Below are 23283 nucleotides of genomic sequence, written 5' to 3' on the forward strand. Positions count from 1 at the left end.
TATGGTATGTTGTGAACTGCCCTGTGATCTATGGGTGTGGGGCAGTGTACAAATTTAATTAATAATAATAATAATAATAATAATAATAATAATAAACACAGTTTGAGCCAAGGCTTGGCCCTCACCTCTGTTTTCAGTGCTCCAGTTTGCTAACAGAGAGGAGAGTTTCTTTATACCCAGCAAAGTGGCACTTTCAGCTTTACACCACAATATTATAGGGGCTGGATGGAATTCCAACCCCCTTCAGTGAATTCCCAGGGTGTCTTACCGTAAATGCAATTAAAAGAGTTAGAGAAGCACCACCATTTAATGAAGCAGCTGAAAAGCAAGGCCAGGAGATAAAATTATTCTTAAAAGCTGTTGTTGTAGTTTTTAAAAGCACATCTTTGCCCCATGCAGAAGCCAAATCAGAGTAGGCCTCACCCACGCTTCCTTAAGGAGAGCCTTTCACAACCAGGCTGCCACCACAGAGAAGGCCTTTTCCTCGATCACCACCCACTGCACTTCTGATGGCAGAGGACAGCCGCCAACGAGACCTAAAAGCAGGGATGCGGAGCTTGCGGCCCTCGGCCTGGCTTCATGTGGCCCTCAGTCAAATATCATGCGGTTGGCAGTAGCTGGGGGGGGGGGGAGAGAGAAGGAGAAAAAGTGGGGAGTGGGAGGCAGGAACAGCTGAAGCAGAAGCAATGATGGAAGGGGAGAAGGAAAGCCCTATTCAATAAAGCAGTCCAGACCTCTGGCAAGAGAAGTCTGCTCATTCCCTGGCAACCTGCCAGGCAAAGAAAGGTGGGGGTTGTAGAAAGAGATAGACAGATAGAGAGAGCTGGCAGTCGGAAGGTGGAAAGGGGAGCTTACCCTTCCAATCCTGAGTGTTGCCACTTCCCATTAAGGTTGGGAGTAGTTGCTGACAGTGTTCGAAATTAGCCAGGGGCCAGGCGCATTTTGCACCTGGGTTTCGACCACTCGCAACCAAGTGAAGGTGTCTGGGTGCCAGGATGGCGCCTGACATCTCTACCACCTGGGGATCATTGGATCTGGACTGTTTTCCCACACTAATACCCCATCCTGTAGAATTCTTATCAGATACATTTTATCTTCACAATTGGAATGAATTTCAGGAACCAAATTGCTTTACCTGTGCAGCTTGAGCAGGAGCAGTCAGCATTAAGAAAAAGAGGTCGGAATAGGCCGATAGATATGCGGGCTGTCTCTGGATCAAGTGACTTTTCTTCTTTAAGTTCTCAAAAGTTCTTAAGCTAGCTCAAGGTTGTCAGCTGAAGTAGCCGGATGTTTAACTGAGAATCAGTCACAGTGAGTCCATGAAAAAGAAGACTTTAGAGCCGTCTTGCCCTAAAATGGCAACTAGACATTCTCTTTTGGCGACTGCAACCTTGGTTTAAGGAGTCATTTGGCTTATATACTTGAGTTTCTAACACGGCGAGTCTTGGCAGGGCGGCAGAAGCAGGAAATGAGGAAAGTGCTCATTTCAGCCGCACACATAGGCGGTGTTTTCATCTTCAAACCATAGCTAAGTTTAGCCATTGTTGAAAGCGACATGTGAACCAATCCACTGCCAGGGCCCTTTGCAGAAAAAGTGGGATGCAAATATTCCAAATAAGAAATGAAAATATATGCTGGGGCTGGTAGCAGCCTCACACAGCCTGCGAGAAGTGGACCCCACCATCTCCACCATGGCTGTGAGACCTGAGATCCGACATTTTAAAATTTTATTGCATTGCATTTCCACCCCACCTTTCTCTCTCAGGAACTCAGGGTGACGTACATAAATCTCCCCTTCCTCATTTAATCACCCTAACAAGCCTATGAGGTAGGTCCAATGTCACCCAGGGATCTCCACGGCCAAGTGGGGATTTGAACCCTGATCTCCCAGTTCCTAGTCTGACACACTAACCACAACACTGTACCTGCCTGCGCACTCCGGTGAGGAGTCTGTGTGGGGCTTCTCAACTTAGGTGTCAACTTTTGAATTGGTGGCGGCAGCTGCTGTCGCTGGTGTGCCTTTGAAGATCTTACCACTCCTCTTGTGGTGCTGGCACGGTTGTTCTGCACTCCCACTCACCCCACCCCCGCACCAAGGTGAGGATCTCAGTTCTGCCTGTTCTCTCTCCTGTCCTGGAATTGTGAGCCAGAACTCCCAGACAGTTGGGGAGGCCAGAGAGTTGTGAAATCACGAGCAGAAAATCCCCGCGTACCAATTGTGCAATAATCACCATGGGAACTCTCTCGTATGTAAAGCAGCAGTTCTTGGCAGTAGAATCACAAGTAGGGACCCTGAGGTTGTTTATGTGCATGTGACTGAACGTCCGTGTGAGAGGCAAGATGATTTCTGTGTAACATATATATCCTCCTTATGTTCTAAGGCTTTGCTCCTCTGTTGCAGACCAACCAGCTAAGGCATAAGTGTTTCTCTGTGTGTGTACTAGTTGAGGAGGGAAGGGCAATTCACTCTGTAGCTGCCCCAAGAACTCCCCTTGTATTATACTTGCTAATAACATTACTTACTAATAATATTGTTCAAGGTTGGTTTCCATCTCAGTCTTATTCTGAGTAGACCTATCAGGAGGTTGTGAACTCTGCTTCCTTGGAGGTTTTTAAGCAGAGGTTGGATGGCCATCTCTCATGGATGTTATAGCTGAGATTCCTGCATTGCTGGGGGTTGGACTAGAATGACCCTTGGAATTCCTTCCACACTACAATTCTATGATTCCATGATTCTATGATCCAATGAAATCCATAGCTATAACTAGCTTAGGACCATTTATTCCCATGGGTCTACCCTGAGGAAAACATAATTGTTGACGACAACCCTAGATGTATTTATTACCTGCCCTTCACAATGATGTTCCAGAGTATTAAAATCAGTTAAAACTGATATTGCAGTACCTTGAGAACCTTGCCTTTTTGAGGGGAGAAGAGACAAATTTCTAGTTCTTTATGCTGCCAAGTAAAAACTCAGTGGGCCGCCCATGAACACAAAGTAGTGTGCTGGTTAATTCGTAGGTAGAATTAACCTAGTGGCCTCCCGAACAATATTTACACCGTACATTTAAAGCATTAGAGTACACTGGGCAGCTTCCAACTTATATAAAAACATAATAAAATATTTAAAAACTTCCCTACACAGGGCTCCCTTCAGAAGTCTTTGAAAGGTTGTATAGTTACTTATCTCCTTGGTTTGGGTTTTGTTTTGTTTTTGCATAACTCCATACCCTCCAACGTTTCTCCAATGAAAATAGGGACATCCTAAGGAAAAGCGGGACATTCTGGGGTCAAATCAGAAATCGGGACAGCTTCTGTAAATCCGGGACTGTCCCTGGAAAACAGGGCCACTTGGAAGGTCTGAAGTGTGGGTGCTGCCACGCTAAAAGATGGATTGTTTACAAATGTGGAATCAGTGTTACGTGGCACCTGAATCGGCACCAGTTCCACAGACCAAAGCGATTTGGGTGGGTACGGAGGAAGAAAAGGCGACTTAATAAGTTGTGTGTGTTTGTGTGGCGGTGCTGGTAAGCAGACCTCCCTCCGGGATCTCTAGGAAGGCTGTGGATGTCGGTGGAGGGTGTGGCGTTGTTTTAAAGAGGGCTTTCCTTGCGTAGGGTGTTCTTTCAAGGCAGAGGAGGGAGGGAGGGAGGGAGAGAGAGAGAGTTGTTCTCCAGCCTCTCTTAAACAATGGCCCAGTGGTTGTGGCAGAGTTCTGGTCCCTTCACTTCCTCCCCAGTGGCTTCCTGCTCGCTCTCGCTCAGGCTTCCTCTCTGTCCTGGCTGACTGGGGAAGGGAAAAACGTCTAGGCCTCAGAGCAGCAGCAGCAGCTGTTGGGGGCGGGGAGGGTGCCTTCTTGGGGTACTTCTGTCAGGGGAGCCCCTTCCCTACAGCCCAACGGAACAATGGACCGATTCTCCTGCCAGCACCACACACAATGGGGCGCTCAGTGACGCAGCGTCCCAGGGAAATGCTTGAGTCGCCTACGGGTCATGAGGCCAAAGCCCAGCCAGAATGGCGGGGCTGGGATTGCCTCGCAGCCAGAGCTGCGGAAAGGGCTTGTGGGCCGTAGTTAAGGACCAGGGCTGAGAGGGACCGATGTTCCCAACTGGTACTAAAGGAACGTGGGGGGCAGGGAGTCCTTTTGGGTCTCTCAGAGGGAGACACCCATAACCATTTCCCAGGATCTGGGAGGTACAAAACGGTAACAGCAGTGCCTCTGATGACGTGCAGAGTGCAGTCTTGGGTCACCGTATCCTGTGCTCGTACAGCTGGATTAAGGAGACAGGCTTGCTTTCTTCTGTTTATTGGGTGGTGGTGTTTGTATTTATAATGCTCTGCAGCATCTGTCAGACATGAGACACTAATCCGCTTATGCGTTAGGTAAGGCAGATAGATCACAATTCCAAATATGTCAGATCAGAAAGGTATGGCAAGGCAGCTCTGTTTCAAGTAGCATTAGGGATTATTTGGTTTATTCATAACCAAAATACAGTCGTACCTCAGAAGTCGAACGCCTTGCAAGGCAAACGTTTTGGATCCCGAACTCCGCAAACCCGGAAGTGATTGTTCTGGTTTGCGAATGTTATTTGGAAGCCGAACGTCCGTTGCAGCTTCCGATTGGCTGCAGGAGCTTCCTGCACCCAATCAGAAGCTGCACCTTGGTTCTCCAATGTTTTGGAAGTCAAATGGACTTCCGGAACAGATTCCATTCGACTTCCAAGGTACGACTGTTGTGAAATGGACCTAAGTCTTGGTGGACGTTTACAAAGGGCTTTTGCCTGTATGTATCTGCAAGGAGGAGGGAAGGAAGAGTGTTTCAGCTGCTAGGGGCCAAAGTCCCTTCGCCCTCCCCCACTAAAGTATTTGAGGGGGCCAAGCCCCCCAAAGTTGATGGCCATTGCCATTCAAATGGTGTGGGTGAGCCCCAATATGTGATTGATTATGGGGGGGGGGTGGGCTTACCTGCCCTCCCACAAATATTTTACTCAAGTTGGCACGCCTGGCTCAATGGGAAGACATCTACTTGGCATACAAAAAGTTGCCATTTCAATCCCTGGCATCTCCAGTTAGGGTTTTTGAGAGCATCCTTTTTGAGAGCTGGACATTTATCTCTGTCTGGCAGCCACTCAGAACAGGCAGCAGCTTTTTAACAGGCAAGCTGCACATTGTTAAATGCACGATCACATTTAATGTACCTGCTTTTAAAAGGTGGGGGTAAGGAAGCCGAATCGGGACCACATCACAAAGGGAGCTGCGTCAACCCTCCTCTCTTGCCATGGTGAACATATACACATGGAAGTTGTTGTACACGTTTCCCTCCTGGGCAAAGAGCAGCGTTCAGTGCGGTGATATTTATCAGAGTCCAGGCACAGAAGAAGGAAAAGGTTCAACAACCCTCTCCCTACCACATGCCACTGTCTAGATCCCTGACCAACATAGGCCTGATCCCCCTCCCTCGTCATCCCCCAAAATGCCTGCTCTTAATAAAACGAAACAAACCTGTGCACACTCAGTGTGATTATTGGTTCCTAAGATTTGTCGTCTCCTATTCTGTGTGTGCCCCCAAACTGTTCTGGGGAAACATCCTGATAAGCAAGAGTTGTCTGGAGGCAGAACAGGCAGCCTTGGGAGGCGGTGGGCTCTCCTTCACTGAAGGTGAATAACTAGAGACTGTCAGGGATGCTGTCAGTGGAAGATTCTTGCCCTGGGCAAGGGGTTGGGCTAGATGACCGTTAGGATCCCTTCCAGCTCTAGGATTCCACTGCCCCTCCTATGTTGGTGATGACCACAAACATCTAGATGCTCCTTCTGGCTCCTGGATCTCAAGTTGCATAGATCTTTAGGGGGAATCACTACCATCTCAAATAGAGGTTAAAAAAACGGACCAGGAATTACATGTGCTTTTTCCAGCTCTGGCATGTTGCATTCCTGACAGTCAGGCAGTAGTTTCTGATGACTGGTCCCAGGGCTCTAGCGTTGATCTTGGAGCATCAAACAGGTGGGGTAGAGAGCCTTAAATATGAGGACTAGCAACTTGAAAATAAGACCCAAAGCCATTGGAATCCAGTGGGAAATTGAAAACACACTTGTAGCAGCAGGAGAGAAGTATGAGTTCAATCTGGAAAATTCACCACTGTACTGAGCAAAATTCTTTCATCTCCCCACTTTGAAGAGTAGTGAATGGGGGAGTGGGTTTCAGCTTTTTGGACCATCAGGGCATGGAGCCAGGACTCCTGGGTTCTTTTGCCTGTGAAGTTCTGAGTTGGGTTTTGTAGGTTAGAGCAGAGGAGCGTGACTGCTTCTGCCTCGCCCTGGCACAGTTTCCATGCTGTGTGTGTGCCAAGTGCATGGAGGAAGCTTGGCAGCGTGGGCAAAAGCTGCCAGCACAGGAAGCTCCTTTTGTGCCAGGGAGGTGCTGACGAGGGTGCCTTCCCAGGGACCGATTGCCACATAGTGCAGCAATAAGAATGTCAGGAGAGCTCTGCTGGATCAGGCCCATATGGCCCTGTTCTCACTGCTGCCAACCAGATGTCTGTGGGACGTTCACAAGCAGGACCTGAGTGCAGCAGCCGTGATCCCCACCAACCAGTGTTTGGAGGCATAGTGCCCCCAATAGCATATGTAAAATATTGCCATTGTAGCTAGTAGCCAAATCATAACCCCTTAGCCACCCAAAAGGCAGTACTCTAGAATGGCAACTTAAGCTGACAGAATATGCGCTTTGCAGACTTAACATATAGAGCAAAAGAACGAGAAGAACATATGTTTAAAGAAGAATGTAAAATGTTTATTGAATATATGGGGGGAAACTACATCTGAAAACGCTGGCAGCATTAAGATAAATTCAACAGTGTAAATATGTTTTGATGGATGCAATAATGGAATACTGAATGGTTTAGTTTTTGTAAAATATGCAGGGATTTATGATGTGCAAAATGAACCATGGAAAGAGAAGAATGGAAGTCATTAATATTTTAAGGATGTTTAAATGAGTATTTAAAATTGTAAAACAGAATTATTTTTTTAAATTATACACACACACACACAAAATAAAACAAAATGGCAGTACTCCAGAGGGCTGTCACAAAAGGCTGTCAGCCTTTGTAATTTAAGCTCCCTTTAAGCTGTTGCTATTATTATATATTAGAGGATGTGGGTGGCACTGTGGGTTAAACCACAGAGCCTAGGACTTGCTGATCAGAAGGTCGGCGGTTCGAATCCCAGTGACTGGGTGAGCTCCCGTTGCTCGGTCCCTGCTCCTGCCAACCTAGCAGTTCGAAAGCACGTCAAAGTGCAAGTAGATAAATAGGTACCGCTCTGGCAGGAAGGTAAACGGCGTTTCCGTGCGCTGCTCTGGTTCGCCAGAAGCGGCTTAGTCCTGCTGGCCACATGACCCGGAAGCTGTACGCCGGCTCCCTCGGCCAATAAAGCGAGATGAGCGCCGCAACCCCAGAGTCGGACACAACTGGACCTAATGGTCAGGGGTCCCCTTTACCTTTACCTTTATTATTATATTTGGGATGCGGGTGGCGTTGTTGGTTAAACCACAGAGACTAGGGCTTGCCGATCAGAAGGTCGGTGTGTTCGAATCCCCGCGATGGGGTGTTCCCTGTTTTAGTGTAACCTACCTCACAAAGTTGTCGAAAGGAAGAAGAAAAAAGTTTGGTGGGCAGGGAGATAGAAACCTTGTGCACTACCTTGAGCTCCTTGGAGGAAAACTGGATATAAAGGGAATTAGGTACATAAATGGGGATGTGGGTGGCGCTGTGGGTCAAACCACAGAGACTAGGACTTGCTGATCAGAAGGTTGGCGGTTCGAATCCCCGCGATGGGGTGAGCTCCTGTTGCTCAGTTCCTGCTCCTGCCAACCTAGCAGTTTGAAAGCACGTCAAGTGCAAGGAGATAAATAGGTACCACTCTGGTGGGACGGTAAATGGCATTTCTGTGTGCTGCTCTGGTTCGCCAGAAGCAGCTTAGTCATGCTGGCCACATGACCCGGAAGCTGTCTTCAGACAAACGCCGGCTCCATCGGCCAGTAAAGCGAGATGAGCGCCGCAACCCCAGAATCCCTTTACCTTTATTATTATTATTTGTTTGTTTGTTTGTTTGTTTGTACCCCACCCATCTGACTGGTTTGTCCCAGCCACTCTGGGCTGCTTCCAGCATTTACAAAAACTCAATAAAACATTAAATATTAAAAACCTCCCTATAAAGGTTGTATCATCCGCTATGCTGAAGTCCATTAACCACCTTTAACATGCTATTTCCCCCTCTCCCAATATTTATTAAGATAATGTGCTAAAACCCAAATAGCCTTGAAAAATAAAAAAGTGCCCTTAACTTTCCATCCCACCAATGTTGGGTCCATGTCCTAATTTAGCATTAGGACAACTTCCTATGGACTAGGGCATGGGAGACCGGAGTTTAAGTCGTCAACACAGCCATGGAGCTCAGCGGGCGGGTGACTTTGGGCCAGTCACTATCACTTGTCTTGACCCCCCTCACAGGGTTGTTGTGAGAGTATAAGATTGAGAGGGGAAGAAATCTGTATGCCACATTGAGCGCTCTGGAGAAAAAAAGGTGGCGCCATACAAAAATATAATCAGGATGGTGCAATGGTAGATGTCTGTGTTAACGGGAGAAAAAGTATTTTGTTACTATTTGTAACAAAAGGACTCTGAGCATATGAAAGGTGTCTTATACTCACTCCTGATTAGCCCCTCAGATTTACATGGGGAATTTTAAGGAAAGGCTTCCAGGTTATGAGCAATGAGGGCCAGGGAAGCTTTGGCCCGGTAAGGCCTCTCTGATGTGTTTTCCTGGATCGAGGCCTCCAAACCTTCTCCACTGGCTTCCCTCAGAATCCCATGTCTGCTTCTTTTCTTCCCTCAGTACTGCTGGCGGAATACGTGGACGATGGAGATGTGAGTGGGAAAACGCTGAAGATCACCGATTTTGGGCTGGCCCGCGAGTGGCACAAGACGACCAAAATGAGCGCGGCAGGCACCTACGCCTGGATGGCACCGGAGGTCATCAAAAGCTCCACCTTCTCCCGGGGCAGCGATGTCTGGAGGTGAGAGGGTGGCTGGGCCCTGTCTAAGGTTGGGTTTTGGCCTTGGAGCCCAGATGTGCAGGAAAAAGCAAGGACCCTCTTGCCCTGGGACACCTCCCTTGCCAAAGCAGAACACCCTGTTTTGAAAACTGTCTCAGAGTCCCAGTTAACTAACACGCTCTTCATATTCTTGCTCCAAGGATCTGTGGAAGTCCACAGCAGGTAAAGGAAGCCAAATTCTGCATGTGTGTAAGAAAAGAGCCTCCCCTCTTACACACACGCCTTTCAGGCTGGGTTTGGAGCTTTGACAGGGAAGCAGCTCAGACTGAGGGCTTGTCTGGGAGCTGGAGGTTCCAGCCCTTTCTGGCTCTCGGCAAGGCCCTGATCCAGGCAGGTGCTGACTTGCACTTCCCCCTCCTCACATGCAGCTAGCCAGGCACTTTGACAGCAACTCTGAAGCTTCTGGCTGCCTTGCCATCTCCTGTGGCCCTGAGGGAGACTGGAGGGTCTGAGAGCCAGCCAGTTGGTGCAGGGATCCCTAACAGGTCCTCACGGTAATTGGTAGTGTGGATATCTGCAATGGGGCTGGATGTGCTCCCCTAGTTCCTCCACCAAGGACACTGCAGGTCCAGGTCTGGGCAAACCCAAGCAGGGTACGTGTGTGTAAGAAAGAGGCAGACAGAAACAGGCCTCCTTCACACCATACATTTAAAGCGCTCTGATGCCACTTTTAAATTGTTTCGTTCCCCCCCAAAGAATCCTGGGAAAGTGGGAAGGGTGACGAGCGTTTTTAGGAGACCTCTGCTCCAGAGCTACACTTCTCATAGTGGTTTTCCAATCAACTCCTCTTTGTGGGGAACTCTGGGAAATTGTAGCTCAAGGAAGGGAATAGGGGCCTCCTAACAACTCTCAAGGGGACGCGGGTGGCGCTGTGGGTTAAACCACAGAGCCTAGGGCTTGTCGATCAGAAGGTCGGCGGTTCGAATCCCTGTGATCGGGTGAGCTCCCGTTGCTCGGTCCCTGCTCCTGCCAACCTAGCAGTTCAAAAGCACATCAAAGTGCAAGTAGATAAATAGGTACCACTCCGGCAGGAAGGTAAACGGCATTTCCGTGCGCTGCTCTGGTTCGCCAGAAGCGGCTTTGTCATGCTGGCCACATGACCAGGAAGCTGTACGCCGGCTCCCTAGGCTAATAAAGTGAGCTGAGTGCCGCAACCCCAAAGTCGGTCACGACTGGACCTAATGGTCAGGGGTACCTTTGCCCTTTACCTAACAACTCTCAGCTCCCAGGATTGCATTGCCCGTCATGCATATGGTACAAAAAAACCCTTGTGAGCTTGCAGCTCCACGTCTCAATCGCAAGCTTCAGTCTCAAGTAAGCGTAAAGAGATGGGCTTCACTTTCCAGGTAGATGTTTGCTTGCCGTTTTAGCCTTGCTAATTAACTGAGGGGAAAGACACCCCCCCCCCCGTGGCTTGCAAATATCAATAATAAAAGAGTCTCTGCCCTCAGGCTTACAAGCTAAATTGTTGTTGTTGTTTTATAATTTGTACCCCACCCATCTGACTAGGTTGCCCCAGCCACTCTGGGCAGCTTCCAACAAATATAAAAGTATAATAAAAGATCAAACATTAAAAAATTTCCCTAAAAGACACTGCACAAAAGGAAAATAGATTGGGAAGAAGGAGGAAAAAGACATTTGGCACTAGTTCTTGCAGTTCTAGTAAGGACCAGCTGGAATAGGAGATCAACTAGAAGGGGACAGAGTGGAACCCTCTATGGATGCAGTTGCAAAATGTCTGGATAAGATTCATGAGGAGGGACTTTATAATTCCCACCCCCACCCCTGCAAAGATCAGGAGAGGAGGGAAGCCCAGAGCTCCACCCTTTGGCCTGTGTGATGTAGTGGTTAAGAGCGGTAGTCTCGTAATCTGGGGAACCGGGTTCGCGTCTCCACTCCTCCACATGCAGCTGCTGGGTGACCTTGGGCCAGTCACACTTCTCTGAAGTCTCTCAGCCCCACTCACCTCACAGAGTGTTTGTTGTGGGGGAGGAAGGGAAAGGAGAATGTTAGCCGCTTTGAGACTCCTGAAGGGGAGTGAAAGGCGGGATATCAAATCCAAACCCTTCTTCTTCTTCTGTTTTGAGAGGGCAGCAGAATATCATCCTGCAAGCGGGGATCCCGGGTGGCTCAGCAGCACCCTAGATTTAGCCCTATCTCCCTTGTCCTTTTCCCTCCAGCTATGGGGTACTCCTTTGGGAGCTTCTCACTGGCGAAGTTCCGTACCGGGGCATCGATGGCCTTGCCGTGGCCTATGGGGTCGCTGTGAACAAGCTGACACTTCCTATCCCGTCCACTTGCCCGGAACCCTTTGCACGTCTCATGGCAGGTAAGCAGGAAGCAGTAAAGGATGCGGGACTTAGGGACTCCATCACGAGATGGGATGCCCTGCAAAGAAGTTGGGAAAGGATTGTACCCATTTCTGGCACGGTTTGAGCTCTGTGTGCATTCTGTCTCCCTCCCTCCCGCTTCCCTGTTGGTCCCACCAGAGTGCTGGGAGCAGGACCCCCACCGGCGCCCCACTTTTGCATCCATCCTGTCCCAACTGACGGTGCTGGAGACCCAAGTCCTCCATGATATGCCCCAGGAGTCCTTCCACTCCATGCAGGACGATTGGAAAGTCGAGATCCAGGACATGTTTGATGAGCTGCGTGCCAAGGAAAAGGTAAGGGAGAGACAAGAGGAGCTGAAACGTTCATTCGGAGGCAGGGCTCGGGCCTAGAATCTTGTCGTTGTACCAGAACACAACACTTTTGAAAGCAGCCTTTGTCAACCTGGCTCCCTTCAGATGTTTGGGACTACAATTCCCATTCGTCCAATGGGAGCTGTAGTCCAAAATATCCAGAGGGCACCAGGTTGGCAAAGACTGCCTGGAGGTATCACTTATTTTATTATACGGTCACAGGCCTGCCAAAATAGAACAAACAGAGAATAAAAACATGACAATTAAAACATTCACTTATTTAAAACACAACATGATACAAAGGGTAAAGCATACATATTTAAAATACCAATATGATAAAAGGATAATCCATCTACTCCCAGAATGAAGGCATAGGATACCACCCTGAAACTGGGACCTTGTACATGTCTCCGTATTAATGACAGATAGCGCTTCTGAAACAAACATGAAGTGTAATTAATGAGTATGAATGGGCTTTGTTCTGTTCTTTCTTTTTAGCTAGGAGGGATGGTTGATGGCTGCCATTTTATTTCCCAGGAAGCCACAGTACGGCGCCACAGCTGGGGCATTCTGGGACAATAAAATGTTGATGTCCAGGAGGAGGCAGCAGAATAAGACAAAGAAGAGTGAGGGTGGAGACAAAAGCAAATGTGGGTAATTAAATCAGGGGTGGGGAACTTTGGCCCTTCAGATATTACTTTAACTCCCATCATCACTGGCCATTGGCCATGGTTGCTGGGGCTTATGGGAGTTGTGGTTCAGCAATGTCCGGAGGGCGAAAGGCTCCATGTCCCTGAATTAAAGGAAGGCGAATTTACTCTCTGAATTCCAAGTCAAGTGAGGGGTTTACTAATGAAAATGAGTGGAAAAGCAATTTCGGTGCACCCTTTCGCCCAGGTCAGTGGCAGGGCCTATGTGCTGGCTGGGACTCATGGGAGTTAGAGTCCTGGACGGGCCCTGGGGAAGGGCCATACCTCAGTGGCTGAGCACCTGCTTTTGCACGCATAAGATCCCATTGGCCATGATTGTTGGGGTTGCTGGGAGTTGTAGTTCCGCAACATCTGGAGGGCCAAAAGTTCCCCATACCTGATCTACATGAACCAATGTTCTGACGCAGTATAAGGCCATGTTCACACCATACATTCAATGCACTATGGCACTACTTTAGACAGTCCTGGCTTCCCCCAAAGAGTCCTGGGAGCTGTAGTCTGTAAAGGGTGCTGAGAGTTCCCTGTGGAGAGGGATGGATTGCTAAACCACTCTGGGAATTGTAGCTCTGTGAAGGGAATAGGGGGTCTCCTAATAAATCTCAGCACGCTTCACTACACTTCCCAGAATTCTTTGGGGGAAGCCATGTTTGCTTAAGGTGCTTTTAAAGATAAGGTGTGCATGTGGCCTAGGTCAGGTTCCGGCCCCGATACTTCTCATTGGAGAAAAGAAGCTCTGTCGCTTACAGGTTTCCAAAAGCCAAACACTCGCTCTCTACCTCTGCCCAGACCCACACACGTACCTTTCCCCCCTCTTCTTCGCAGGAACTGCTGAGCCGTGAGGAGGAGCTGAAGCAGGCAGCCCTGAAGCAGAAGTCCCAGGAGGAGTTCCTGCGTCAGCGGGAGCACGAGCTGGCGCAGTGGGAGCTGGAGGTCTTTGAGCGGGAGCTGAGCCTCCTCATTCAGCAGATGAACCGGGAGCGTCCCTACGTCAAGAAGCGGAAGGGCACCTTCAAGAGGAACAAGCTGAAAGGGAGGGACAGCGAGCACATCAGCATGCCACTTGGTAGGGCCCACAGGGGGTGGGTCGGGGGGGGGGAATCAGGCAGAAGGCAAGGATTCCTGTCAGGGATGGCTCCTGGTTAGAAGGGGTGTCTTGGCAACAGGCCTTCTAGGAACATAGGGTTGTTGTTTGTTTGTTTGTTTGTTTGTTTGTTTGTTTGTTTGTTTATACCCTGCCTTTTCCCCTGACGAGACTCAAGGCAATTGTATCCAGTGCTAGTCCTACTTAAGAGTAGACACACTGAAGTTAACAGACATGTCAAACGTATTAATTTCAACCAGGGTGGATTTCATTTCAATCAAATCGATTTAAATCACTAGTCAGTAAGACTTGGTTTAAATCACGATTTAAATCATTAGTCAGTAAGACTTGATTTAAACCATTATTATTTTTTTACAGAAAGACTCATTCTTCTTGGTATCATCTTAATATTTACAACCAGATGAAGCTTTCATTTTTGGAATAATAATAATTTTCAGAGTGGTTTTTACAGTTGTATCAAAAATTACTGATTTGGTTATAAATAGTTAATTATGAAATTATCATGAGGTTTAATAAGTTAACTGTTTTTATTTGGACAACTTTTCTGCTGTACTTGGAAGAAAAACAATCATTTCCTTAATAACAATTTAAACCATTTATTTAACTAAAACAATAACATTATAGCATATCCATGTTGGTAAGGGACGCAGGTGGCGCTGTGGGTTAAAGCCTCAGCGCCTAGGACTTGCCGATCGAAAAGGTCGGCGGTTCTAATCCCTGCGGCGGGGTGCGCTCCCGCTGCTCGGTCCCAGCGCCTGCCAACCTAGCAGTTCGAAAGCACCTCCGGGTGCAAGTAGATAAATAGGGACCGCTTACCAGCGGGAAGGTAAACGGCGTTTCCGTGTGCGGCTCTGGCTCGCCAGAGCAGCGATGTCACGCTGGCCACGTGACCCGGAAGTGTCTCCAGACAGCGCTGGCCCCTGGCCTCTTAAGTGAGATGGGCGCACAACCCCAGAGTCTGTCAAGGCTGGCCCGTACGGGCAGGGGTACCTTTACCTTTACCTTATCCATGTTGGTTAACAGATATGGTCAAACAATTTTTTTAAAAACACACACAAAACCTGTTGCCGGTCCTAAGTTCAGTGATGGGGATGAAGAACCATGAGCCAAAACTTTGGAACATTGACAGAGCCTGGACTTCTGAGCTGGCCTTTTCTAAATTAAGCTCATTTTAAAATATGCATTGTTATAGATGGTGCTACTGGGTAATTAATGTCCCCCCCTCCTTATTTCAGATTTTAAGCATCGCATCACAGTAATGGCTTCTCCTGGATTGGACAAAAGGAAGGACTGCCTGGAGATGGGCGCAGGTGGCTCCCCTCCCTTCCAACGTTTCCGAGCTATCCGATGTAAGTAACATTTATTGGGGGGGGGAGGTGTAGAAGGGGAGCAAGTGGAATCTGGAGTGTTCAGACTTTCCTCTAGATAACCTCAACCAAATCCTGGCTGATTGCCGGCGATTTTGGAGTGAAATGACAGCAAGGTCTGCTTCTAGTCAGGTGAGGCACAAAGGGCTGCCAAAATGATCATGAGATTGGAGCAACTCCCTTATAAGGGAAGGTTACAACATCTGGGGCTTTTTAGTTACAAGAAAAGGCAAGTAAGAGGGCAGGGAGACACGTTAGCGGGTGTGTAAAATTATGTGAGGTGTAAAGGAAGTGGCAACAAAGACGTTTTTTCTCCCTCCCTTATAATAACTAAAATTCGGGAGCATCAAATGAAAATTGAATGTTGAAAAATTCAGGACAAATCAAAGGAAGTATTCCACACTGTGCATAGTTAAACCCTGGAACTCACTGCTGCAGGAGGCAGTGAGGGTCGGCAGTTTGGATATCTTTTAAAGGGGATTAGACAAATTCAGGGAGGATAATAATAATAATAATAATAATAATAATAATAATAATAATAATAATAATAAATAATAATAATAAATTTTATTTATACCTCGCCCTCCCCGGCCAGAGCTGGGCTCAGGGCGGCTAACACCAGTAAAATTACAATAAAAACATAATAGAAAAAAACCCAACCCAATTTAAAATACAGGTTAAAATGCAATTTAAAATGCAGCCTCATTTTAAAAGTAGCCCATAGATTAAAACCGTAAGGGGAGGGAAACATAAGGGTCAGACTGAGTCCAAACCAAAGGCGAGGTGGAACAGCTCTGTCTTGCAGGCCCTGCGGAAAGATGTCAGGTCCCACTGGGCCCTAGTCGCTTGTGACAGAGCGTTCCACCAGGTCGGGGCCAGTGGCTGCTAGGAACAAGGGCTATGTGCTACCTCCAGGATAATTAGTCCTCTGAACACCAGTGACTGGTAATTGCAAGTGGGGAAGTGCGCTGTGGCTCTCAGGTCCTCCTTGTGGGTTTCCCAAGGGCATCAGTTTGGTCACCGAGCAAGCAGAATGCTAAACGGGCCTTTGGTCTGATCCAGCAAGGCTCTCGTGATATTCTTCTTATGGAACAGCTGAGCCTGGTACCTGGATTTTGTGCAAGCCAATAAACTGAATCTTAACCATGACAGAACAGTTCAGTTTCAGAGTGGTGGTATATGACCAGTTCTGGATGGAGCTGCAATCCCCCGAGGGAGTGGCTTTCCCCCAAGGAACTCTGGGAGTTGTAGTTCTTTAGTTTTGCAGGGAGGTCTCCAAATTCTAACTGTACCTAAGAGGAGGAAGCAATTATGGTTAAAACCAGTTAAGGTTTGCATGCAAAAGTGCCGTTTAATACGTGTACCCCTTTCTTTTTTATTTTATATTCTTTATTGAAAAATAAAAAATGGCGTCCACAAAGATAAGACACAAAAAAGAAGAAACAAGAAATAGCACCTATGTAGAAAACAGAACACAAAAAAGGATAAAGTGGGAAAAGTTGTTTCTCTTTGCCCTCCCACCCCACCCTTTGCAGTGGAGCCAAGTGAAAATGATCGAAATTGGGGTCGCCAGTCGCCGCGTCGAGGGGACGAGATTTGCAACGGCCGTACAAAGAGCTCCAGTTCCCCCAAACCATGTGAGAGCAGTACGCAGAATGGCAGGTAGGGGGCAGCCTTTCCCTCCTCCCCCATTCCCTTGCTTGCTTGTAGAGAATGGGGATGCCTGGGTTAAAAGAAAGGACTGCAGCTCAGTGGCAGAGCACCTGCTTGGCATGCAGAAGGCCCCGGGTTCAATCCCCCAGCCGCTCCAGTTAGAAGGATCTAGTTGCAGGTGATGGTAAAGACCCTTCTCTGCCAAGACCCTGGAGAGCGGCTGCCAGTCAAAGCAGACAATGCTGGCCTAGATGGATGAACAGGCCGGCACAGCATAAGGCAGCATCGTAGGTCTTAATGACTGGAGCAGGCTGTACTGTCATGGACTGGCTGGGTGCAGAGGAGCAGTGGGAGGCACCAGCTGGGGAACCCCCAGGGGAAGAAGGCTCACATCCAGAGGGTTGGTGATAGGAGGATGATGAGTGGTCAGAGGAAGAAGAGGGAGCAGATGGGAGGAGGAGGAGGTGTCGGAAGCGGAAGAGGCAACAGGGTTTAGTGAGCAGGAAGAGGCTGTGGCAGAGAGCAGCTCAGAATTGGAGGCAGAAGCAGAGTGGGGTCAAGAGGCAGCAATGAGGCCGGCTGCTGAAGAATCCAGGGAGTCTCCCCCTCCTGCTGTGACCTCCCCCCTGGTCTCCCCAAACACAGAAAGGAATAAAGAGGGCACAGCAAAGACAGACAAGGCAAAGGAGCCTCAAGTTGCTTGCGGGGGGGGGGGGGAGTCTTTGAGAGAGGTAGGAAGGCGGGGACCTTCATTCCTTGCCTCATAGAAGCAAGATGTATTGGGAAGGGTTACTGTGATCACTAGGCCTGGGCTGTTTTGATTTCTTTGACTACAGAGTAAATTCACTGACCCTGGTGTTTTATATTGCTGACTTACTCCTGACTCTGGCTCCTGACATGTACACATCCCCTTAGCAGGTTGCAAACCCTTTCTTGTTCCCCTCGCAGGAGAAGGTCGCGGCTAGAAGAAACGACGTGGTACATGGAGCCAGAGGTGCTGCCCATTCCTGAACAGACCCAGCCCAGCCCAAACGGTGAGCGCTTTTCGGGGTTTTTTTGCAGTGTTCTGTCTCCTGAATTGTTTCCCCTGAGGAACAGTTAGCCAAGCATTGCCCAACTGCTCTACACCTCAGCATCATGTCTATAGTGTGAGGCAGGAAAAGATGCGTCTGGGCCAAAGGAGAATTGCGGGTGCCGTCCATGAGCTGGTCGACCGTTCGGGGGGGGGGGGGAAACGGGTTGGCTGGTGTCACTGTGGTACCAGCTGATTATGAGGTGGGCAGCCCCACCTACCTGTCAAACGTGGCCTGCATACATGGGCGAGAGAGGTTCCCCATCCCTGCTCTACATGCATTTCCCGTTACCTGTTATGTCACTGGCATGTTTATACTGCCCCTGGAATAAAATGAACACCTGGCACCTGGAGTTTCCTCCTATTATTTGCTGAGCTGAATCTGACACATAGGAGCTGCCCTGGATATAGTTTTCCGACAGCTGTTGCATGTCAACAGGACTTTCCATGCGGTGGTCTGCTGAATCACCAGTGATCCAAGAGCTTCATTCAGGTGGTCCAATGCCATACCTGATGGGAATTAGAGCTCTCTGAGGGCTAAACTGCAACTCCCAGGTTTCTTGGAGCTATGTGCTTTAAACATAGAATGTGGAGATGACTTCAACAGTTTGCATTCTGTGGTATTTTGGGTTCCCCTTACAAATTTTCTAAAGTTTTTTTCTTATTATTATGGAGTACTTCCGCAAGTCCTGAGGTGTGCCCAAATCTGCCGACACTTCCCTCTTCTATGTCAGGAGGTGTCAGTTTGACTACATAAGCCATGAGTAGGCAAACTAAAGCCTGGGGGCTGGATCCGGCCCAATCGCCTTCTCAATCCAGCCCGCGGACAATCTGGGAATCAACGTTTTTTTACATGAGTAGAATGTGTGCTTTTATTTAAAATGCATCTCTGGGTTATTTGTGGGGCATAGGAATTCGTTCATTCCCCCCCCCCAAAAAATATATAGTCCGGCCCCCCACAAGGTCTGAGGCACAGTGGACCGGCCCCCTGCTGAAAAAATTTGCTGACCCCTGACATAAGCAATAGCACTCACAAGCTTAACAATAGATACAGTGGGAGTGGTGTCAGCATATGCCTGTGAGAAGGGCTGTAGCTCAGTGGTGGCACTACTGCTTTGCATGCAGAAGGCAACAGGCTCTATCCCAGGCATTTCCAGGTCAGGTTGGACTGTATGGACTGCCTGGAGGCAGAGGAGTGGTGGGAGGCATCAGCTGGGGAACTCCCAAGGGAAGAAGGCTCAAGGCCAGGGAATTGGTGGTGGCATGATGATGAATGGCAAGAGGGAGAAGACGGGGGGGGGGGGAGTGGAGGTATCAGAAGCTGAAGAGGCAACAGGGAACTTCATTAACGTGTGACCCCAAAATTCCGGATTCCGCCCCCCAAAAAAACTGATGCCAAAGTTTAGTGCTATTTTTAGTTCTGTTTTGTGTTGCAAACCCTGTGTTCCATGCCACCACCCCCCAAAAAAAATAGTCATTGACAAATCGGGGTCACAAGTTAATGCCAACAAATCCAATTTTGTCCAGTTGACTTCATCAGGTGCCAAGGTTTAGCGTCGGCATTTTGTGCCATCCTGCAAACTGAGCAATTGACACTCAAACCAGGGTCACTGTTAAATGACCCCAAACCCAACCTTGTCTGATGGACTTCAAAGCAATGCCAAGGCAGTCTGATGGTTTGGTGCCGCTAGCCCCACATTTTGTGCTGCACCCCACAAAACTGAGTGGGCTTCAGTGGGCTAAGTGGGGACTTAAGTTAGCTAAGTGGGGACTTAAGTGGGGACTTAAGTTTGTAACACTATGTCAGGTTGTGGTTTGACTTTCCAACTTTCTTACCCTAACAGGCAGTGTCCCAGTCGACTCCCCGGAAATCGAGGACCCAGTCCCAGAACGCCCCAGTGCCCCCCGGCTCATCCAGCGGGCCCTGCTTCGGGGAACAGCCTTGCTTGCTTCTCTCGGGTTGGGCCGAGAGCTTCCGTCCGCCCTCCAGGAGCCCCCGCCGCCCTCCCCTCCGCAAGAGTCCACCCCCACCGTCCATGTGGAGCTGTGCAAGGAGGAACCTCCTACGGATCTCCTCGTCGATGTGGCCTCTGGGGGCAACAGGGGGGCCTTGCCTCCTCTCTGGACCCAGATGTCACCCAAGATCCCGAGACTTGTGGAAGGCCGCAGCAACAAAACCCAGAAATGGGGTAAGTCCTGGCAGGAGAATTTAGGAGGCTGCAGAGGGGCGGGGTTGATCTGGTGCAGATGAGGGCTGCAGCTCAGAGGCTGAGCAGACGTTCTTCAGGCAAGCAGCCCCTGGGTCAGCCCCACTGTCATCTCCAGCTAGGGCTTGGAATTGTCCCCCTGCCTGCGCCCCAGAGAGTTGATACCTGTCCTTGAAGGCAATGCTAGATGGGTCAGTGGACTTGGGCCACATTGGCGCAGTTAAAGTGCTTATTATAACACTTTTAAGCATACCAGCTTCCCCCTGGGAATTATGGGAGCTGAGTATTGTTAGAGGACCCCCTTATTCCCCTCACAGAGCTACCATTCCCAGAGTTCCCTGTGATTCTGTGAGGGGAAATAAGGGCCTCCTAACAACTCTGAGCATCCTTAACAGACTACAGCTCCCAGGATTCCTTGGGGGGTTTAAAGTGGTATTGTAGCTTCCTGTCTTCGTAGGACGGAGGCCTTAGCCGAATATCTGGGTGTTAAACCAGCGTAAAAGGCAGTGGCATGGCTGAACATAGTTTTTTGATCTTTCACAACCAGATTCCAGGGTTTCTTTCCGCTTGAGTTAGGGACATTATGGCTACTGTGTGCTTATCCAGCTAATCCAGAACGCGGCAGCTAGACTGGTGACTGGGAGCGGCTGCCGAGACCATATAACACTGGTCTTGAAAGACCTACACTGGCTCCCAGTACGTTTCCGAGTACAATTCAAAGTGTTGGTGCTGACCATTAAAGCCCTAAATGGCCTCGGTCCAGTATACTTGAAGGAGCGTCTCCACCCCCATCGTTCTGCCTGGACACTGAGGTCCAGTTCCGAGGGCCTTCTGGCGGTCCCTCATTGCAAGAAGCCAAGTTACAGGGAACCAGGCAGAGGGCCTTCTCGGTAGTGGCACCCACCCTGTGGAACGCCCTCCCATCAGATGTCAAAGAGAAAAATAACTACCAAACTTTTAGAAGACATCTGAAGGCAGTCCTGTTTAGGGAAGCTTTTAATGTTTAATAGGTTTAGTGTTTTGTTTTATTTTAGTGTTTTGTTGGAAGAGTGGCTGGGGAAACCCAGCCAGATGGGCAGGGTATAAATAATAATTATATTATTACTATGCTCTCTGTTCCTTACAGATGGTGCTCTCCCTTCTCCTTCCTCCCCCCGCAGCCCCCGCTCCCCACGCCCCTCCCCCCACGCCAGCCTCATCTCCAGGCCCCGCCCTTCTCCCGTCCGCAGCCGCATCGACCCCTGGAGCTTTGTGTCTTCTGGGGCCCGCTCCTCCCCAGTCCAGTCCCCTCGCCTGGGGCCGCGCCAGTTCAAGCCACTGGGTCCTGAAAGGACCAACCCTTTTGCGGCTCCCGATCCCTTTGCCTGTGGGGACTTCTCAGCCCCGAGGGAGCCAACAGCGCCAGCCACCCCCGACCCCTTCCTCGTCGCGTCCAGATTGGGTCCACCTGGGCGGCTCAGCCCTTCTCTGTTGCCGCGCCAGACCTCCCGGCCGCTCCCGCCCGAAGAGGATCTGCCGTGGTGGACAGCAGCTGCATCAGCTCAAGGACGGACGGCCCCAAAGTGAAGGGAAAAGCAAAAGAAGGAGGTCCCGCCTTCCCGAAGCACCTTTTCGTTCAGGAAGTTGGCGCCTTGAACTTTGAACCCCACGCTCAACTGTGATTGGACATGAGGCTGCAAATGTAGTCGAAGGCTGGGAGCATGGGCTCGCTATCGAAAGGGGAGACGGGAATCACTGTCAAAGGGGGAGAGGGGGATTTTCCCATGCCGTAGGGGGGAGGTGGGCACACCCCCACACCCCCCACACCTGAGTACCTTCTTCCCTTCCTTCCCACTTTCCATTCACCGAGCGCCTTAACCTCAACAGTGTTGGGAAGACCTTGCTTCTTTCTCAGCCAATTCCTTCAGGGATGTCAAACCATGGGATAGTATTGAGTGCCCCACGGAAGTGATGAGGGGTTGTGTATATTGGGCAGGGGGTGGGGGTGGGGGAGAGCGGAGAGCCCTTTCTCACGCCCCTCCATCTAATGAACACTAACCGGTCAGACCCACGCTGGCAAGTCACTCTCCTCTCCTCCACCTTTGCTGGAATGGCTTGTGGGGCTTCCACGACCCCCGCGTTGGCCAGGCTCACTCGCTGGCAGCTATTGTCTTCATTGCGTACTGATTCTCCACTCACCTTGAGGGGCACAGCTCCTCCTTTCCATGACTAGGCCTCAGTGGCTCTCCCTCCACTGAATGCAGGGGCAGGAGGTGGAACAGCTTTGTCCAACCTGGAGCCCTCCAGATGTTTTGGACAACAACTCCCATCATCCCATAGCCAGCAAGTGCTGATGGGAGTTGTAGTCCAAAACATCTGTTAGATTCCTAAGTTGGCCAAGGCTGGCATGGAGAGCCTGTGAAGCCAGCAAGACTCCACTCTCCTTTCTCTGTATCCTTTGTCCCCAAGGTGGGCGCCGCTTCTCCCGATTTATGCAAGGAGTGGAGCCTGCCATGGCTATCTTGACCCAAGCCGGTCCGAGGATGCTCTGCAGCATTCAAGAGCGAGCCACATTGCACAAATATGAGAGGAGATAGCTCAGAGTGGGGGTACACACTGGAGCCAGATTGCCCCACCTGCTTGTGCCCGTCTTTTGACGTGGACGTGTAAGAGGAAAGCAAAGAATGTCTTGCAATGGAAAAAAAGCAGTGCTTTTTCCTGGTTGGAGTCTGACAGCCACTAGCACTTTGAATGTGCAATTCTACTGTGTCCGCCTCTCCCCTCTTCCCACCCTACTTGAAATTCACATGTGAGTGCCAGGATCCCTCGTGCACCTTCTCCCACTCCATGAGGGAGCCACCTGTGTCAGGCCCACTCTCAACTTGCGACGGGCCAAGCCTGTGAAATGAGACCAAATAAACCTCTGATTGCTGCCTCCATCCCATGTGTCTCCAATGGTCCATAAAGAGGGTCTGCAACTCCTCCCTAACAGTGGGTGTGGGTCAGGGTGAGAGAGAGAGAGAGAGCGCGCAAACTCCTTCCATTTTTAATCTCGTGACTTGCATCTGCAAGAGTCAAAACAACAGCCTTGTCTTACAGTGGTACCTCGGGTTACATATGCTTTAGGTTACATACGCTTCAGGTTACAGACTCCGCTAACCCAGAAATAGTACCTTGGGTTAAGAACTTTGCTTCAGGATGAGAACAGAAACCGTGCTCTGACGGCGCAGCAGCAGCAGGAGGCCCCATTAGCTAAAGTGGTGCTTCATGTTAAGAACAGTTTCAGGTTGAGAACGGACCTCTGGAACGAATTAAGTACTTAACCCGAGGTACCACTGTATTCCATGCCTGCATTTGTGATAACTTGGAACTTCGGCCACATTCCCATTCAAAGC

General features: G+C 49.5%; 1 protein-coding gene across 1 annotated transcript in view; it reads left to right on the forward strand.

Moving 5' to 3' along the window:
• The window catches only part of MAP3K11 (mitogen-activated protein kinase kinase kinase 11), a 32318-nt gene extending 9491 nt beyond the window's left edge, over window positions 1-22827 (forward strand). The window contains exons 2-10 of the mRNA XM_083715470.1: window positions 8896-9076; window positions 11296-11444; window positions 11605-11780; window positions 13331-13571; window positions 14846-14959; window positions 16513-16639; window positions 17579-17664; window positions 19547-19891; window positions 21036-22827. Coding sequence (XP_083571596.1) covers window positions 8896-9076; window positions 11296-11444; window positions 11605-11780; window positions 13331-13571; window positions 14846-14959; window positions 16513-16639; window positions 17579-17664; window positions 19547-19891; window positions 21036-21475 — 1859 coding nt within the window. The 3' untranslated portion in view covers window positions 21476-22827. The remainder of the gene's footprint in view (window positions 1-8895; window positions 9077-11295; window positions 11445-11604; window positions 11781-13330; window positions 13572-14845; window positions 14960-16512; window positions 16640-17578; window positions 17665-19546; window positions 19892-21035) is intronic.
• Window positions 22828-23283: the final 456 nt, after the last annotated feature.

Source organism: Podarcis gaigeae (genome assembly GCF_964106915.1).
Source record: "Podarcis gaigeae genome assembly, chromosome: 16".
Classification (NCBI taxonomy): Eukaryota; Metazoa; Chordata; class Lepidosauria; order Squamata; family Lacertidae; genus Podarcis; species Podarcis gaigeae.